The sequence below is a fragment of the Haliotis cracherodii genome, unplaced genomic scaffold, assembly GCF_022045235.1.
Source record: "Haliotis cracherodii isolate W230 unplaced genomic scaffold, xgHalCrac1.p SCAF_17, whole genome shotgun sequence".
Taxonomy (NCBI): Eukaryota; Metazoa; Mollusca; class Gastropoda; order Lepetellida; family Haliotidae; genus Haliotis; species Haliotis cracherodii.
The window spans coordinates 29,965,172-29,981,650 of record NW_027266272.1 but is presented as its reverse complement, the minus strand read 5'-3'; the positions used below and the strand labels follow the sequence as shown (position 1 = coordinate 29,981,650).

The following is a 16,479-nucleotide window of genomic DNA, read 5'->3' as shown; positions in this document are numbered from 1 at the left end:
GCCTCCACACTCTGCTACAAACACATGCATGACAGAACAATCCTACAACTCACTGTGCAGCGACCTTGATGAACTTGCGAAGCAGCTGGACCCGCTTGCTGACATTCTGCGTCAGCACCATCTCCGTGACAATCCAGTACTGGATCTCATTGAAGCGTCGGAGAAATAAGTCCAGGTTGGCTGTGATTTTGTTGAACTTGTGACGACCAAACACCTGATAGATCAGCTCGTACTGGGAGCAGCAGCAAAATAGCGGAGTTTAGTCAGTGACAGTAGTAACAGTGACAGTAGTAACAGTGACAGTAGTGACAGTGACAGTAGTGACAGTGACAGTAGTAACAGTGACAGTAGTAACAGTGACAGTAGTGACAGTGACAGTAGTAACAGTCACAGTAGCGACAGTCACAGTAGCGACAGTCACAGTAGTGACAGTAGCAACAGTGACAGTAGTGACAGTGACAGTAGTAACAGTGACAGTAGTGACAGTGACAGTAGTAACAGTGACAGTAGTGACAGTGACAGTAGTGACAGTAGTAACAGTGACAGTAGTAACAGTGACAGTAGTATCAGTGACAGTAGTGACAGTGACAGCAGTAACAGTGACAGTAGTGACAGTGACAGTAGTAACAGTGACAGTAGTGACAGTAGTAACAGTGACAGTAGTAACAGTGACAGTAGTGACAGTGACAGTAGTGACAGTGACAGTAGTGACAGTGACAGTAGTAACAGTGACAGTAGTGACAGTGACAGTAGTAACAGTGACAGTAGTGACAGTGACAGTAGTGACAGTAGTAACAGTGACAGTAGTAACAGTGACAGTAGTAACAGTGACAGTAGTGACAGTGACAGTAGTAACAGTGACAGTAGTGACAGTGACAGTAGTAACAGTGACAGTAGTGACAGTAGTAACAGTGACAGTAGTAACAGAGACAGTAGTGACAGTGACAGTAGTGACAGTGACAGTAGTAACAGTGACAGTAGTAACAGTGACAGTAGTGACAGTGACAGTGACAGTAGTAACAGTGACATTAGCAACAGTGACATTAGTAACAGTGACAGTAGACACAGTGACAGTAGTAACAGTGACAGTAGTAACAGTGACAGTGACAGTAGCGACAGTGACAGTAGCAACAGTGACAGTAGTCACAGTGACAGTAGTAACAGTGACAGTAGTGACCGTGACAGTAGTGACAGTGACAGTAGTCACAATGACAGTAGTCACAGTGACAGTAGCGACAGTGACAGAAGTAACAGTGACAGTAGTAACAGTGACAGTAGCGACAGTGACAGTAGCGACAGTGACAGTAGGAACAGTGACAGTAGTGACAGTGACAGTAGTCACAGTGACAGTAGTCACAGTGACAGTAGTGACAGTGACAGTAGCGACAGTGACAGAAGTAACAGTGACAGTAGTAACAGTGACAGTAGTAACAGTGACAGTAGCGACAGTGACAGTAGTAACAGTGACAGTAGTGACAGTTACAGTAGTGACAGTGACAGTAGTAACAGTGACAGTAGTAACAGTGACAGTAGCGACAATGACAGTAGGAACAGTGACAGTAGTGACAGTTACAGTAGTGACAGTGACAGTAGTAACAGTGACAGTAGTAACAGTGACAGTAGGAACAGTGACAGTAGTGACAGTGACAGTAGTCACAGTGACAGTAGTAAGTGACAGTAGGAACAGTGACAGTAGCGACAGTGACAGTAGTAACAGTGACATTAGTAACAGTGACAGTAGCAACAGTGACAGTAGCAACAGTGACAGTAGTGACAGTGACAGTAGTGACAGTAGCAACAGTGACAGTAGTAACAGTGACAGTAGTGACAGTAGCAACAGTGACAGTAGCAACAGTGACAGTAGCGACAGTGACAGTAGGAACAGTGACAGTAGTAACAGTGACATTAGTAACAGTGACAGTAGGAACAGTGACAGTAGCGACAGTGACAGTAGTAACAGTGACAGTAGTGACAGTAGCAACAGTGACAGTAGTAACAGTGACAGTAGTAACAGTGACAGTAGCAACAGTGACAGTAGTAGTGAGTGAGTGAGTTGGGTTTAATGCCGCATTTAACAGTATTCCAGTTATATATCGCGGCGTGTCAGCTTAATGTTAGAGGAAAGCCCGAAGTGATACAGGTCTGAGACGTTTACCACTTCGGTGAAACCCACGAACATGGGTATGGTGCTGACAAACCTAGAAACATAATCGGGGCTAACCGGGATTCGAACCCACAATCATAGGTTTCTGGCGTGTCCAAGGGTCGCAACTCTCCACAGCGAATCGCGGTGCCTTAGACGACTGGGCCACACGTGCCCCCTAACAGTAGTAACAGTGACCGTAGTAACCAAATTGATGCACTCACTATTGTTAATTGTGAAAGATACTTGCAATGTAAATATTGACCTGATGCCAGATGGCAGTTTTACCTAAGCTTGGGAACGAAAACATTTTTAGAAATGTACATACATACATAAAGAAAACATTAAGGTTTAAGTGTTATTGTTCAAACGTTTCTCTAATTCTTTCCTTTCCTCTCTGTCATGTAATGTACCATTATTAAATATAAATAAGCATACATGAAAATCAATGGGAGAGGGTGTTCTTATTTGTGTTAACTTTTGCCCAATCCTTTTCCTTAGAATAAATTATGTATAAACTGAAAAAAGAAAGTTAGAGAATAACCAACACGAAACAAGTAAATACAGATTATCTGTCCCGAGCAAATGGACAAGACCAGAATATCAGCCATACAGGGCCAGAATATCAGCCATACAGGATCCATATATCAGCCATACAGGATCCATATATCAGCCATACAGGATCCATATATCAGCCATACAGGATCAGTATATCAGCCATACAGGACCAGAATATCAGCCATACAGGATCCATATATCTGCCATACAGGATCAGTATATCAGCCATACAGGACCAGAATATCAGCCATACAGGATCCATATATCTGCCATACAGGACCAGTATATCAGCCATACAGGATCCATATATCTGCCATACAGGACCAGTATATCATCCATACAGGACCAGAATATTAACCATACAGGATCCATATATCAGCCATACAGGATCCATATATCAGCCATACAGGATCCATATATCAGCCATACAGGATCAGTATATCAGCCATACAGGACCAGAATATCAGCCATACAGGATCCATATGTCAGCCATACAGGATCCATATATCAGCCATACAGGATCCATATATCAGCCATACAGGATCCATATATCAGCCATACAGGATCCATATATCAGCCATACAGGATCCATATATCAGCCATACAGGATCAGTTTATCAGCCATACAGGATCAGAATATCAGCCATACAGGACCAGAATATCAGCCATACAGGACCAGTATGTAAGACATGGAGGACCAGTATGTAAGACATGGAGGACCAGTATGTAAGATATGGAGGACCAGCATGTAAGACATGGAGGACCAGTGTGTAATACAAGGAGGACCAGCATGCAAGACATGGAGGACCAGTGTGTAAGACATGGAGGACCAGTATGCAAGACATGGAGGACCAGCATGCAAGACATGGAGGACCAGTGTGTAAGACATGGAGGACCAGTAGGTAAGACATGGAGGGTCAGCATGTAAGACATGGAGGACCAGTATGTAAGACATGGAGGACCAGTATGTAAGACATGGAGGACCAGTGTGTAAGACATGGAGGACCAGTGTGTAAGACATGGAGGACCAGTGTGTAAGACATGGAGGACCAGTATGTAAGACATGGAGGACCAGCATGTAAGACATGGAGGACCAGTGTGTAAGACATGGAGGACCAGTATGTAAGACATGGAGGACCAGTATGTAAGACATGGAGGACCAGTATGTAAGACATGGAGGACCAGTATGTAAGACATGGAGGACCAGTGTGTAAGACATGGAGGACCAGTATGTAAGACATGGAGGACCAGTGTGTAAGACATGGAGGACCAGTGTGTAAGACATGGAGGACCAGTGTGTAAGACATGGAGGACCAGTGTGTAAGACATGGAGGACCAGTGTGTAAGACATGGAGGACCAGTATGTAAGACATGGAGGACCAGTATGTAAGACATGGAGGACCAGCATGTAAGACATGGAGGACCAGTGTGTAAGACATAGAGGACCAGCATGTAAGACATGGAGGACCAGCATGTAAGACATGGAGGACCAGTGTGTAAGACATGGAGGACCAGTATGTAAGACATGGAGGACCAGCATGTAAGACATGGAGGACCAGTGTGTAAGACATGGAGGACCAGTGTGTAAGACATGGAGGACCAGTATGTAAGACATGGAGGACCAGTGTGTAAGACATGGAGGACCAGTATGTAAGACATGGAGGACCAGTATGTAAGACATGGAGGACCAGTGTGTAAGACATGGAGGACCAGTGTGTAAGACATGGAGGACCAGTGTGTAAGACATGGAGGACTAGTATGTAAGACATGGAGGACCAGCATGTAAGACATGGAGGACCAGTGTGTAAGACATGGAGGACCAGTATGTAAGACATGGAGGACCGGTATGTAAGACATGGAGGACCAGTATGTAAGACATGGAGGACCAGTATGTAAGACATGGAGGACCAGCATGTAAGACATGGAGGACCAGTGTGTAAGACATGGAGGACCAGTATGTAAGACATGGAGGAGCAGTGTGTAAGACATGGAGGACCAGCATGTAAGACATGGAGGACCAGTATGTAAGACATGGAGGACCAGCATGTAAGACATGGAGGACCAGTATGTAAGACATGGAGGACCAGCATGTAAGACATGGAGGACCAGTATGTAAGACATGGAGGACCAGTGTGTAAGACATGGAGGACCAGTATGTAAGACATGGAGGACCAGCATGTAAGACATGGAGGACCAGCGTGTAAGACATGGAGGACCAGCGTGTAAGACATGGAGGACCAGTATGTAAGACATGGAGGACCAGTATGTAAGACATGGAGGACCAGCATGTAAGACATGGAGGGTCAGCATGTAAGACATGGAGGACCAGCATGCAAGACATGGAGGACCAGTATATCAGCTATGAAGGACCAGCGTATCTCTCCATGAGAACCAGTGTAACTCACCTCATGGACACACATGAACAGCTCCCAGTCGTACTGAGTGACATGGTATGCCACCTCCTTGGTGCTCATCATCTCCAGCAGGGCAGCCGTGCTGGACGTTGGTCCTTCTTGCTCTGGAAGCGGTGTCTGAAACAATGTAGGCAGGTTTACTATTCAGTCAATAACAATAGGCCACTTAGATCACACTCCTATATATTGATTTAAACTACATGCCAAGCCATCAATGGTATGTCACTGCGAGTTTCATTTACAAAAGGAATCGAAAAGAAAATATATGCCGAAAGGAACACTGCCCATAGGCCCGAAGTGGTTTGTTGGTCCTGATGGCAGCAGGAATTTGTTTTATTTAAACACTGATTGCGATTATCATATTCTGCATCATTTAGTGCTCATTTTTCTCCTACAGTATATCAAGGGGTAGGTAGCGGCTGGGGGCAGCATGGATAAGATTTTTTTTAAAATAACATTTTGTTACAAATACATAATTGTTCCGCTCCTTGTTTCAGAGGTGAGGTGAAATGAGGTTTAATGTTGCGTTCAAGAATTATTGCGCTTATACAGCGATGTGCATGTGTGCGTGCGTGTGGCTGCTGTACTACTCCAGAAAAAAGCTGATGTTATAGTGCTAGCCTCCTGAGATACCATGCTGAAGTTTAACATGAATACCCCAATATACTGACTTCGATCCGACCAGTTCTTGTTTTTGCCCCATTTGCCAGGCAGGGTAACAACAAGTACCATCTTTTAACGTCTTTTGGTATGACGCGTTCAGGGATCCATTCTCCAGGCAGACGCTCTACCACTAGACCACATAGGTGGTCCCTTGTTTCCGAGCAAATGATTGTATGTCTTGAGGCAGTGACAAAATATTGTGTTTCTAACAAATCTACATGATAATTGATAAGAAAAAGACTTTAAGACCTAATACTTAATACTTATTTCCCCTGTACATGCAGTATAGTTACCAGGGCATCAAGGTGCTCCCGGGGTGTCACAAACAGCCGCCCGTTGAGGCTCAGGCCTGTTGTCACACACAGATCATTGTTCTTGTAAATGATTCGTTCTGAAATTGAAAGAACAGAACAGTGATCTTGACCTAACAAGTCACGTCTAAAATCCGAAGTAAAAAGGTTCAAGTGATAACTAAAAACTTTCTTCCATGTGGATTCTGGGAAAGAAAAGGTCCCAGCTATCTACATTCTGTTACTGTTTCTAGTACCGGTACCTTAGGAAACAATGCTTGTACTGATGCTAAGCTCCTGAACCAAAATTAAAAGAATAAAGAAGTTGAAATCCATGTCAAAATGCCACTTAAAATAGGTTTCAAAATTATATGTTCATATCCTCCACCTCCTATTAATTGTAATATCTATTGCAAAACAGATACCAATATTGCACTATGTTGCAATACAAATTTTTGGCCAATACATAGCCTTCGTATCTGGAAATACATGTTTAACTTCAACCCCCTTTGAACACCCATGAATGCCCATCAAGAAGCTGCACCCACCTCCAGTTGACTTGACCTCACACAGAACCAAGTCATCACCCAGGCACAGCTTCTCCTGAGCATGGCCCACGATCTCTGCCACAATGGTTGCCATGGGAACCTTGATGGTGCTGTATGTGTGATCAGCACAATACACCTTAAAGATGTCTGCAATAATACATAAATCTATATGTGGGATGTTTGTATATCTGAACTCAGTCTCATTAAAATCACATGCTTTACTGCGATGTTATGCCTCTGTGTGTGAAGATCTGACAACACCTTCACAGATCAAGCTTAACTTTCTTATCAGCCAATCAGTGTCAATTAAGGCTTCTAAATTCTTCGTAAGAGTGAAGCATTCAGACAAGCATATCAGATTACTGTATCTCAAAAACGAATACAAACAGGTTCCAAATGCAAAAACAGAAAGCAGAACTTTTGACATTGTTGTGGTCATGAAAAAATGACTATTCTATAATTTCAAATGATAAAATTGCAAATTTGAACATTAATAAGGGACTGGTAATGTATTCTGGGGATCGGGGAGGGGAGCCTGAAAAAATGTTACATTAATTTGGGGGGCATATAAAAATGTTCCATCAAATGGGCAGTCCTAAAGACCACCGACCGACCCCACCCCCTAATAAAATGAAATGCCTGTAGTATCTTACAAGTTATGGGAAGCAACTATTAGTTTAGGTGAACACCCTACTGCATACTAAATGTAAACACATCATCTGCATGGAACACTTGGCAGATTCTCTCCTTCTAAAAGGTCCTTGGAAATGAACATTTTTCATTAAAATATAATCAGGAACAAGAGGTTTATCAGGACTTGAAAAACTTCATAACTATGACCTTAATAAGTATAAAAAAAAAAAACGCATTCTGACGACGTATCTGGATGTAGTTTGAAAATCAGGCATTATTTATTGACTGCTATTCATATTCTCTGCGTGTTGATCAAATAGTTAGAGTACTGGTTTTGTTTTTGGTCGGTTTATTTTTATTGTTATTTTTTTGTGTGTGTGTGTGCATGCATGCATACATGCATGCATGCGTGCGTGCGTGAGTGCGTGTTTGTGTTAGGGGGCTCATCTTGGAAAGGCAATCCAAAGCAACTAAAAGCAATCCATGACTTGCACTAAACATACCCTCCCCAAATATCTGGGAGCAGGACAAGACACCTACTTTCATCTGAAGGCTTAATGGGTCTCCTCTTCTTGGAAGTTTCACTCAAGCTGATCTTGGAGGCCTTCCGGCTGAGGATAAGTGTCGGGGTGATCTTCCTCTTGGCCTGCTTCCCTTCTAGGGGAGAACTGCAACAGTCAGTCAGTCAGTCAGTGAGTTGGGTTTAACATCAATTTGTTAGTGCTGACAGCCCTAGAAACATGATGAGTTTGCAGCTCTTCTTGCTGTCTTCAGTCATTATCAGTTCAACTTATGGGTGAGGCTTGTGGTATGCCACAGTTATCAGTATTCCAGCTATCACAGTAGCCTGAGCCAGACAAACCAGTGATTGACACCTAATCACCAATGGTCTCTGCCATAAGGGCATGATGACACACAACCAGCCAGTCCTAATTAGTTAGGTCTAATAAAGAGCATGTGGTACTAGGGTACCCTCCAACTACAAGACCCCAAACCTGTGACAATGAAACATATTTCATGTTTTTCATAAGAACTACATGATAAATTTGTGTTTAGCTCAAAAGTCATACAGTGTTGATGAAGATTCCATTTATTATCTGAAAATCAGCAATTTATCTGGGATAACTACATGCCTTTGGCAGCAAATTGGAAATTTTTTTAATGTTCTTATTTTGAGGAGTTGTGAAATTTGTAATTAAAAATTGGGAATTTTTACTGTCCTTTCCAGCAGATTTTTGGCCCAATATCAGCTCTAGATAAAATTCTGAAAAATAGTATTATGTCTATAGGTTGTAAGTTTCTGGGTCAACTTGTGGCCGATGTAGTTTTTGTATATATTTGTTTTAATTTCATTTTAGGTTTTTACGTATATTTATCATATATAACTAGTTGTCCGTTTCAGTCAGCTATAACAAAGTGTATCTGACCTGTCTTACCTACTAACTGCCCCATGGCCATAAGCTTCATTTGCTGATTGGCCAAGCTAACACCTATTGTTAAACTACATGCTTTGATTACACTGCATACTCTCTCAGCACATAAACTGACAGAACTGCTCAGACCAGCAAAGTGTAAAGAGACAATATTAAATCAGGTGAGTTAAATGGTTATAATCTCTATCCTATGTTGTATTTAAATGATACAGAATGTTTAAAGTGTTATATGAAGTAAACTAAATGTATGTAATGTAACATAAATGTTGATTATGTCTAAATATTTAAATCTGCTTAAGATAAGCTAATCACCCATACTTTATCAATGAAACATGTGTATTACTTTGTTCAATATATTTAATGTTAAATAGTGTTTTAGTCTATGTATTGTTTATTCAGATAATCTATTGTGTTGCCATACGTGTGGCAGTTGGATCCACACCCTTGTATCACTCACAGGGTATGCATTGTGTTATTTATATTTGTCTAAGACTAACAATGTAATCTAATTGTGATGACCACATTTAATGTAAGATCATGTCATTAATTTCTGTCTTAAAGTATTGTATATGTTGATGCAGAATGTGTAAGCGTTATGTGTATATATTATAGTCAAAAGAAAGTCAAGGCGTTATCTCCCTTGAATGTCGGTATTGTTGATCATGTATATTACTGTATATGTTCTAGTATAATCGTTTAAGGTTAAGTCTATCTTATGTTTAATGGATGACTGATATATGTAAATATTTACTTCTAATAAGCCTATGCTATGTATCTAGCATTAATGACAATGTTTTACTTAGTATTTATTGTGTAATTATGTGTTTCAGGGTGTATGATATTTAGATCCTTATCACACTCAACGCATCGCAATAAAGACCTCAACCCCGTAGTATGTGTTTGTTCGCTCTTAAAAGACATACACTAAACTGCTACAAACTTATATGTGAATAAATAAGAAGAGTGAGCTTCTAAATAAACCCTTGTACTTGAGGTAAGTATGGTCATACATGAACACAGACTTCCAGTAGTTGGCCATGCGCGGTGCAAGGGAGGTAACCTAAGCTATTGTTGTTATAGTGCTTACCACTAGTTAGGATATGAATCTACATCCTTTTTCCTTTAAGAAAAATACTAACTTGACAAATTTGTTTTTGAAATGAAACATCTGATCGGTCTTTGTGACACTGCCCAAGATTGTTACAAGAGGTAAGTGTAAATGAGAAGTCCAATGGAGGTATGACTTTCTCCTGAGAATAATAAAGTTTGTGTCTCTGAAATTATAACACTTGAAATTAACAAGAAATTGAATAATACTGTTGAATTCCAGTGGTCATTATGAAATGTCTTTAGATCTTGTATAGGCATTCATCACTTACAAGTACAAGTTCCGGAGCACAAGCAGTTTCAGCCTTGAGTTGCTCACTTCTGGCATCTGTCATGGGTAAAACTGTCATTACCTCAAAGGAAATAGACTTTGCAAGGTAGGTAGCCATACCGAGAATTGTCTGAGCGATGGAACATGATCTAGAGTCGGCATTTCAAAGATTGCAGTGACCTTCACAGGATCTGGTTTGACTCCCTGGTCCAACAAAACTGACTTTGAAGTGAAATTTGTCCTTGTTGAGTTTCAGCCCTATTTCCCCAGCTCTGTCCAGCACTTCCACTGCATTCTTGTCATGCTCGTCTTCGTTTATACCCCATATTATGATGTCGTCCATGATGCCCTAACATGGCAGACCACTAAAAACATGTCCATGTTCTTCTGGAATACCTCACTTGCAGAGGTGATACCAAACAGCATGTGCAAGTAACAATATCTGCCGAATGGCGTAGTAAAGGTGGTAAGCAGTGAAGTCCCATGTGTCAAAGCTATCTGACAGAACCCTTTCGAAGCGCCTATTTTGGTGAAAATCTTTGCTGATGGCATTCGGGACATTATTTCCTTATTCGTTTTTCTCTTCAATGTACGGTTGAGAATTTTTGGGTTCAATACACATCTGTACACTTTCCATTCCCTTTTTCTTTGCCACTACCATTGCTGACACCAAATCAGTTGAAGATTCTAGACTTACTTGCTTTTCGACTGCATAGCAATCATATCCAGAAGGTCGAGCTCCTCTGCAAGAGCTGGGTACATCATACTGTCTTCCTCCACAGCAAGCTGCAGCTCCTGTAACACAACTAGGTCTGTAGAACTCCCATCTCTGCTAACAATAGAACCATATAGCTCAAGTTTTCTGCATTGAACATCAAAACTGTTAACTTCTGACATTGAAGACCATGAGTATGCATGCCTACCAAATGTTTGCACAAGGATTAAACTTGAAACAAGACAGTACTTTCTCATCTTGAGGGATAGCAAAATATGTCTGTAAAGTCTACAGATGCCTCAGTGTATAACCTCATTTAAATCACAACTTTTGCCTCGTTTCTATATCTCTCTGTATGAAGATCTGACAAATCCTCCATAGTATGTAACATCAGTGGAACCCTTATTTAACTTTCCCAGTGATTGGCCAAAGAAATTAAAATGACCGAATCATATGTCAGCTTTCTCAAACTGTTCAGATTCACAGAATTTGGATAAAATGGTTTGAATAAAACAAAATCCAAATAAACCACAAATATTCCTTTGAGAAAAGAGCAGGGTGTTAAATTGCCTCTAATGTTCAGAACTGCCCTTTAAATGTCTTTTTTTCAGGCCATCATGCAGAGAGGTACTGAATCAGTATAAAATATGTGATTCTAAAATAAATAAATCAAATAAGCAATGGCATTTGATTGGCTAACCAAACAATTCCTTTTGCATAAATATTTCCATAAACCTAAACATATTAGTCTACACCCACTAGAGAATACTGTTTCCTGACTGGATGATAATAGGGAGGGTGGAGCTTGTGTTGCATTATTGCACTGACACTGAAGGCATATCATCTACAGATGTACTACAATTGTTAGCCTCATGATTGTACCATATCGATAGGAATAAGACAAGCCAATGGTGCAGTCAATAGTATGTATAACAATCGATAGTTTCAATACCGACAAGTAGTTATAAATAAAACATAAATCATGTGTCAGAAAACTCTACTTTACAGTCTCATATCATACCTGCCATGTGTTGATTAGCAAGGATTACGACTTCAGATCTGAGTTACTTCCCTTTGGCTTGAGTAGCAACAGGGAAGAATATGGAATACGACATTGACTTTCTTGGCAATACTTTATTCATTTGTATTACGTTGATTGATATAAGTATCAAGCCTCAAAAATGGCTTTGCACCTTCGCAATACTATTGCAATATTGTGAAGTACTATTGTCATACAATTTCAATAGTGAAAACAGTTCAAATAGTCATTGTCCTAGCCCTATATTGTCATACCCCCATAAAATGTCGGATGACTTTATCGTCCAAGAAGTCCTCGGACACGATGCTCTGCCACTCCTGTGCGAACAGGACCACACTGCGCTTGTGTGTCTCCATGTACTCTGCTATCTCCTGGTCGGTTCCCTGCGTGGCCTCGGCGTGGTAGCTCACTCGTCAAGGAAGTCTCAGTGTTAGAGGTGTGTCGCACATACACCCACCTCCCTCTGTCTCATCTCTCTCAACTTATTGTATTGTATGCAGAAGTTTACTTTGCAGAATAAAAGAAATAGTGCTCTAGTTTTTTTTTCAATTTTTCACTTTTCAATTTTTTTAGGGTTGTGGATCTGTTAATCAGATATTAAGAAAAGTATCATCTGAATGAGGTTGTGTTACGTGATCACTCACTCACTCACTCCATCCCTCCTTCACTCACTCACTCAATCAATCATTTGGGAGATAAACATTATGTGTGTTAGGATTTGTTGATGTTTTGTTGACACAGACATAACTTCACTCTTGAATGCTTTGAAATCATGATACAGTCCATGACGTAAGTGCTTCCATGATAACTGAACCTACATGGTTAGCAGTATGTGGACAAAAAACTAAATCAATGTTGTTCTGATATAGATTGACCAATCATAATATATACTGATATGGTACTATTTTGCCAAGCCAAATGGCACATATGTTCTAAAAATTTGGGTTGAGAAAATAAAGATACCTATCAAGGGAAGTAATAATATATAGTGAAAAGACTAAAGATTTCTAGGATGGAATCCCTTTAACAACATTTCAACCAATCAGACTACGGCACACTCTTTCATTCATTTCAATTCCTTTTGATAATCACCGCCAAGGATACTGGTTCATCAGAGCCTTACACAGTCTCTCATTGGGCATAAAGATGACCTGAGTCAGCAAAAAGTCTTCCAGGAAATTATCTGAATATGGAAATTACTAATTCACGAATCAAATTCAAACAAATATGTCCAGCCCAATCAAATAAACATATTAACAGTGGAAACATGCATGGGTAATCACAACAAAAACTTTAATGTTAAGCTTAATTAACTGATACCACTTTTTACCATATTAGACTCAAAACATGAGATTAAAGCATGCACCAAACTCAATATAAATGGAAAGTGAAGAAACGAAAAAGGGGGAATGTCACGTACGCTTACGTTTGGAGATGGCCGCCACCTCCATGGCCATCTCTTCCGTTGACTTGTCGACGGGCAGCCATGTCTCCAGAAGGTGCTCCAGCATCTTCTCTGGCGTCCCAGCCATCACAGAATACCTGGAAGGACATTAAAGGACCATCCTTAGTTATCCAGAGTATCATATTGCAATTCTAATATGATATAACTTCTTTAAGTGGCAGGATTGGTAGGATGGACATGGCATAAGCAGAACATACCATCTGCTGCATTGAGGCAGCCCTTGGACCCTTCAAAGACCTCCTGACAATAGTCAAGAAACATAAGCTGAAGTGGTATGGTCAGGTCACCTGAGCAACCGACCTTGCAAACACCATTTTGCAAGGCCAGGGATAAGAAGGAAAGGCAGACAAATGTGGGTCCAGTATGTCGAGAATGGACGCAGACAAAAATATACTGCGTCTCGAGGGATGCACAATAATATTCATTGTACCTACAGCAGTTATGGGTGTCTGATATTTCACCCATCAATCATGACCACTGTCCACATGATCATTGATTCATTCCAGGGTCTAAAGTAATTATCAAATCGTACAGTACACAACACCATTTCATTACTTTACAGGACCATCATATTGCCTGCAAGGACCCTTAAATTTCCCCTGGACCCCCACGTAAAGTCAAGGTAAAACCTTGAAGAATATTGTCACATCAATGTCAAGGAAACTTTTAATTATGAACATACGACCAATTGTATTGATGTAGCCATCTATTAAACAACACTTGTCAGGTTTAGCTGTTCCAGTCATAATCTATTGGAAGAAGCAGGTCGGCACTATAAAATACCAAGGCCAGAATGTCCATGTCATTTTTGTATTGTGCCATATGTAGAAACAGAATTGCACTTTTGTGTCGAGTGCCCTTTTTGCTCAAATTTGAGGGAACATGTACTTCTTAAATATTATTACATATGTCCAACACCGCCGTCATATAGTTGGAATATTGCTGAGTGCTACGCTAACCAACAAACAAATAAAACCAAAACATATGTCCAACTCTTGATAAACTAACACAATTATACAGCTGTAATCTCTGTTAGAAGAAGATTTTCTAAGTATATATGTGGTATCTCAACTCTTCATAATGAACAGAAACATATTGTTTATTCTCTAAGACTTCTCACATACATCGAGCCAGTGTTCATACACTTTAAACATGGACGCCAAGAGACGTTATCAGGCATGCGTTTCTATATATAGTAGAGAGAGCTATATTGTTAAAACCCTGAGTCGTCACAGGCTAGTCTCGAACCAATAGGTCTTACACGATACATTATAATTAATTTTTTGCTCTCAAGAAAAGGAACACTTTTCTTAAAGATGTGGGGGCACAGGTGGCCCAGTGGTCTTAGGCGCCGCGATTCGCCGTGCAGAGTTGCATCCCTTGGGCATGCCAGAAACCTATGACTGTGGGTTTGAATCCTGGTTCGCCCTGATTATGTTTCCAGGTTTGTCAGCACCATACCCGTGCGAAGTGGTAAACGTCCGAGACCTGCATCACTTCGGGCTTTCCTGCCACATTAATTGTATAATGGGCCAGTGGCCCCTTCATGGAATTAAATCAGGAGGAGGAGGAGAATGAGGGAGGAGGAGAGGAAGGAGGAGGAGTAGGAAGGAGGAGGAGGAGGAGGAAGGAAGAGAAGGAGGAGGAGGAGGAGGAGGAGGAGGAGGAAGGAGGAGGAGGAGAGGAAGGAGGAGGAGGAGGGAGAGAGGAGGAGGAGGAGAATGAGGGAGGAGGAAGGAGCAGGAAGGAGCAGGAAGAGGAGGAGGAGGAAGGAGGAGGAGGAAGAAGAAGGAGGAGGAAGAGCAGGAGGAAGGAGGAGGAATAGGAAGAAGGAGGAAGAGGAAGGAGGAAGGAGGAGAAAGAGGAAGGAGGAGGAGGAGGAAGGAGGAGGAGGAGGAGGAGTTGGCTATCCATAAGAACTTGTCTTTGTTTCTTTTGATATAAACAACCTGACCTATGTTACAATGCAACCTCGCCATGGTTCTATGAAAGTCTCTGTGTCATACAGACAACGCTGAATGAAACTATAACATGTCATTTTGTGGGTAAATGACCTCCCAAGTGACATTTGACACAATTGTGACATGTCATAGGTGTTGAGTTTTATCTCAACTGATCTGAAAATACTTTGATTTTTCATGAATGAATCCCAATTTCTCTTAATTTGACCCACCCTATAGATCATGTATACTATATTTTGTCATCAATAATGCTCAAGTTATTGTGTGTACAGAAGCTTTAATGACACTGTGTTCATATTGAGTGACCTTGCCTTTCAAAGTCATCCAATCATATGTGAGAAATATTCCCCAGGGGTACATAGGAGATATGTCATATCCCACTGCAGCAGCAGTCAAGGTTAAATTTGAGCTAACAATTTGCAACTTTGAAGACCACCCTAACAACGTGGGCACTTAAAGCAGGAGTGGGGAAAATAAAGCTGATCAACATACTTGTAGTGTGCTCGCACAGTCCCGTCAGGCCCTTCAATGTTTGTTGGGATCTTCTCAAGGACCAGCACGTCTTCCCCATGCTCCTTCAGACGCACGGTATTTGCCTCCACATCCTGACAACACACATAATGATACATGCAGAAATGGCCAAATGTAAATAGGCAAATGTGACATGTTCAATTCTCACAAATACTCAGGCCAAAATGATAAATAAATAGTACTAATATTTCTGGTGTTTAGCTTGGCCTGATATGATGACACAATGATATGACTTTTCTTGACAAGCTAATTTGATTGATATTAACAATCTTCATATCTTGGAGGGAAAACATAGTTGTTCTGATATCAAAATACCCTGTTTCGTGGTGTAGGGGACATAAATGTTCCCAGTCAAGTGATGGATTCAAACCACAGATCTTCTGATTCGAGGTCAGATGCCTTGTCTACATGGCCAAAGATGTTAAGCCTGTCAGCAAGATGACAAGGAAAAGATGTTTATCTGTGGGATGACTCCATGCCCTGCTACATACTCGCCCATCAATGACCCTGCTGTGTTTGTGCAATGTAACTGGCTTCATACCACCGAGGCATTCATATGAGTGAGTGAGTGAGTGAGTTTGGTTTTACGCTGCTTTTAGCAATATTCCAGCAATATCACGGCAGGAGACACCAGAAATGGGCTTCTAACATTGTACCCATGTCGGGAATCGAACCTAGGTCTTCGGCATGACGAGTGAACACTTTAAC

The 16,479-nt window shown here is 41.1% G+C and overlaps 1 protein-coding gene across 3 annotated transcripts in view; it reads right to left on the bottom strand.

Annotated features, from left to right (window-relative positions):
• LOC139465052 (rap guanine nucleotide exchange factor 4-like) overlaps positions 1-16,479 on the bottom strand; it is an 87,853-nt gene that overhangs the window by 15,342 nt on the left and 56,032 nt on the right. For 2 of the 3 annotated variants that reach the window (XM_071246746.1, XM_071246748.1), the window contains 10 exons: positions 15,733-15,845; positions 13,235-13,356; positions 12,919-12,997; positions 12,069-12,219; positions 10,758-10,855; positions 7,790-7,917; positions 6,617-6,763; positions 6,072-6,169; positions 5,107-5,232; positions 54-232 (listed from right to left, as the gene is read on the bottom strand). In XM_071246746.1, the coding sequence (XP_071102847.1) occupies positions 54-232; positions 5,107-5,232; positions 6,072-6,169; positions 6,617-6,763; positions 7,790-7,917; positions 10,758-10,855; positions 12,069-12,219; positions 12,919-12,997; positions 13,235-13,356; positions 15,733-15,845 (1,241 nt within the window). The remainder of the gene's footprint in view (positions 1-53; positions 233-5,106; positions 5,233-6,071; positions 6,170-6,616; positions 6,764-7,789; positions 7,918-10,757; positions 10,856-12,068; positions 12,220-12,918; positions 12,998-13,234; positions 13,357-15,732; positions 15,846-16,479) is intronic. The other variant, XM_071246747.1, reaches the window with a different exon arrangement.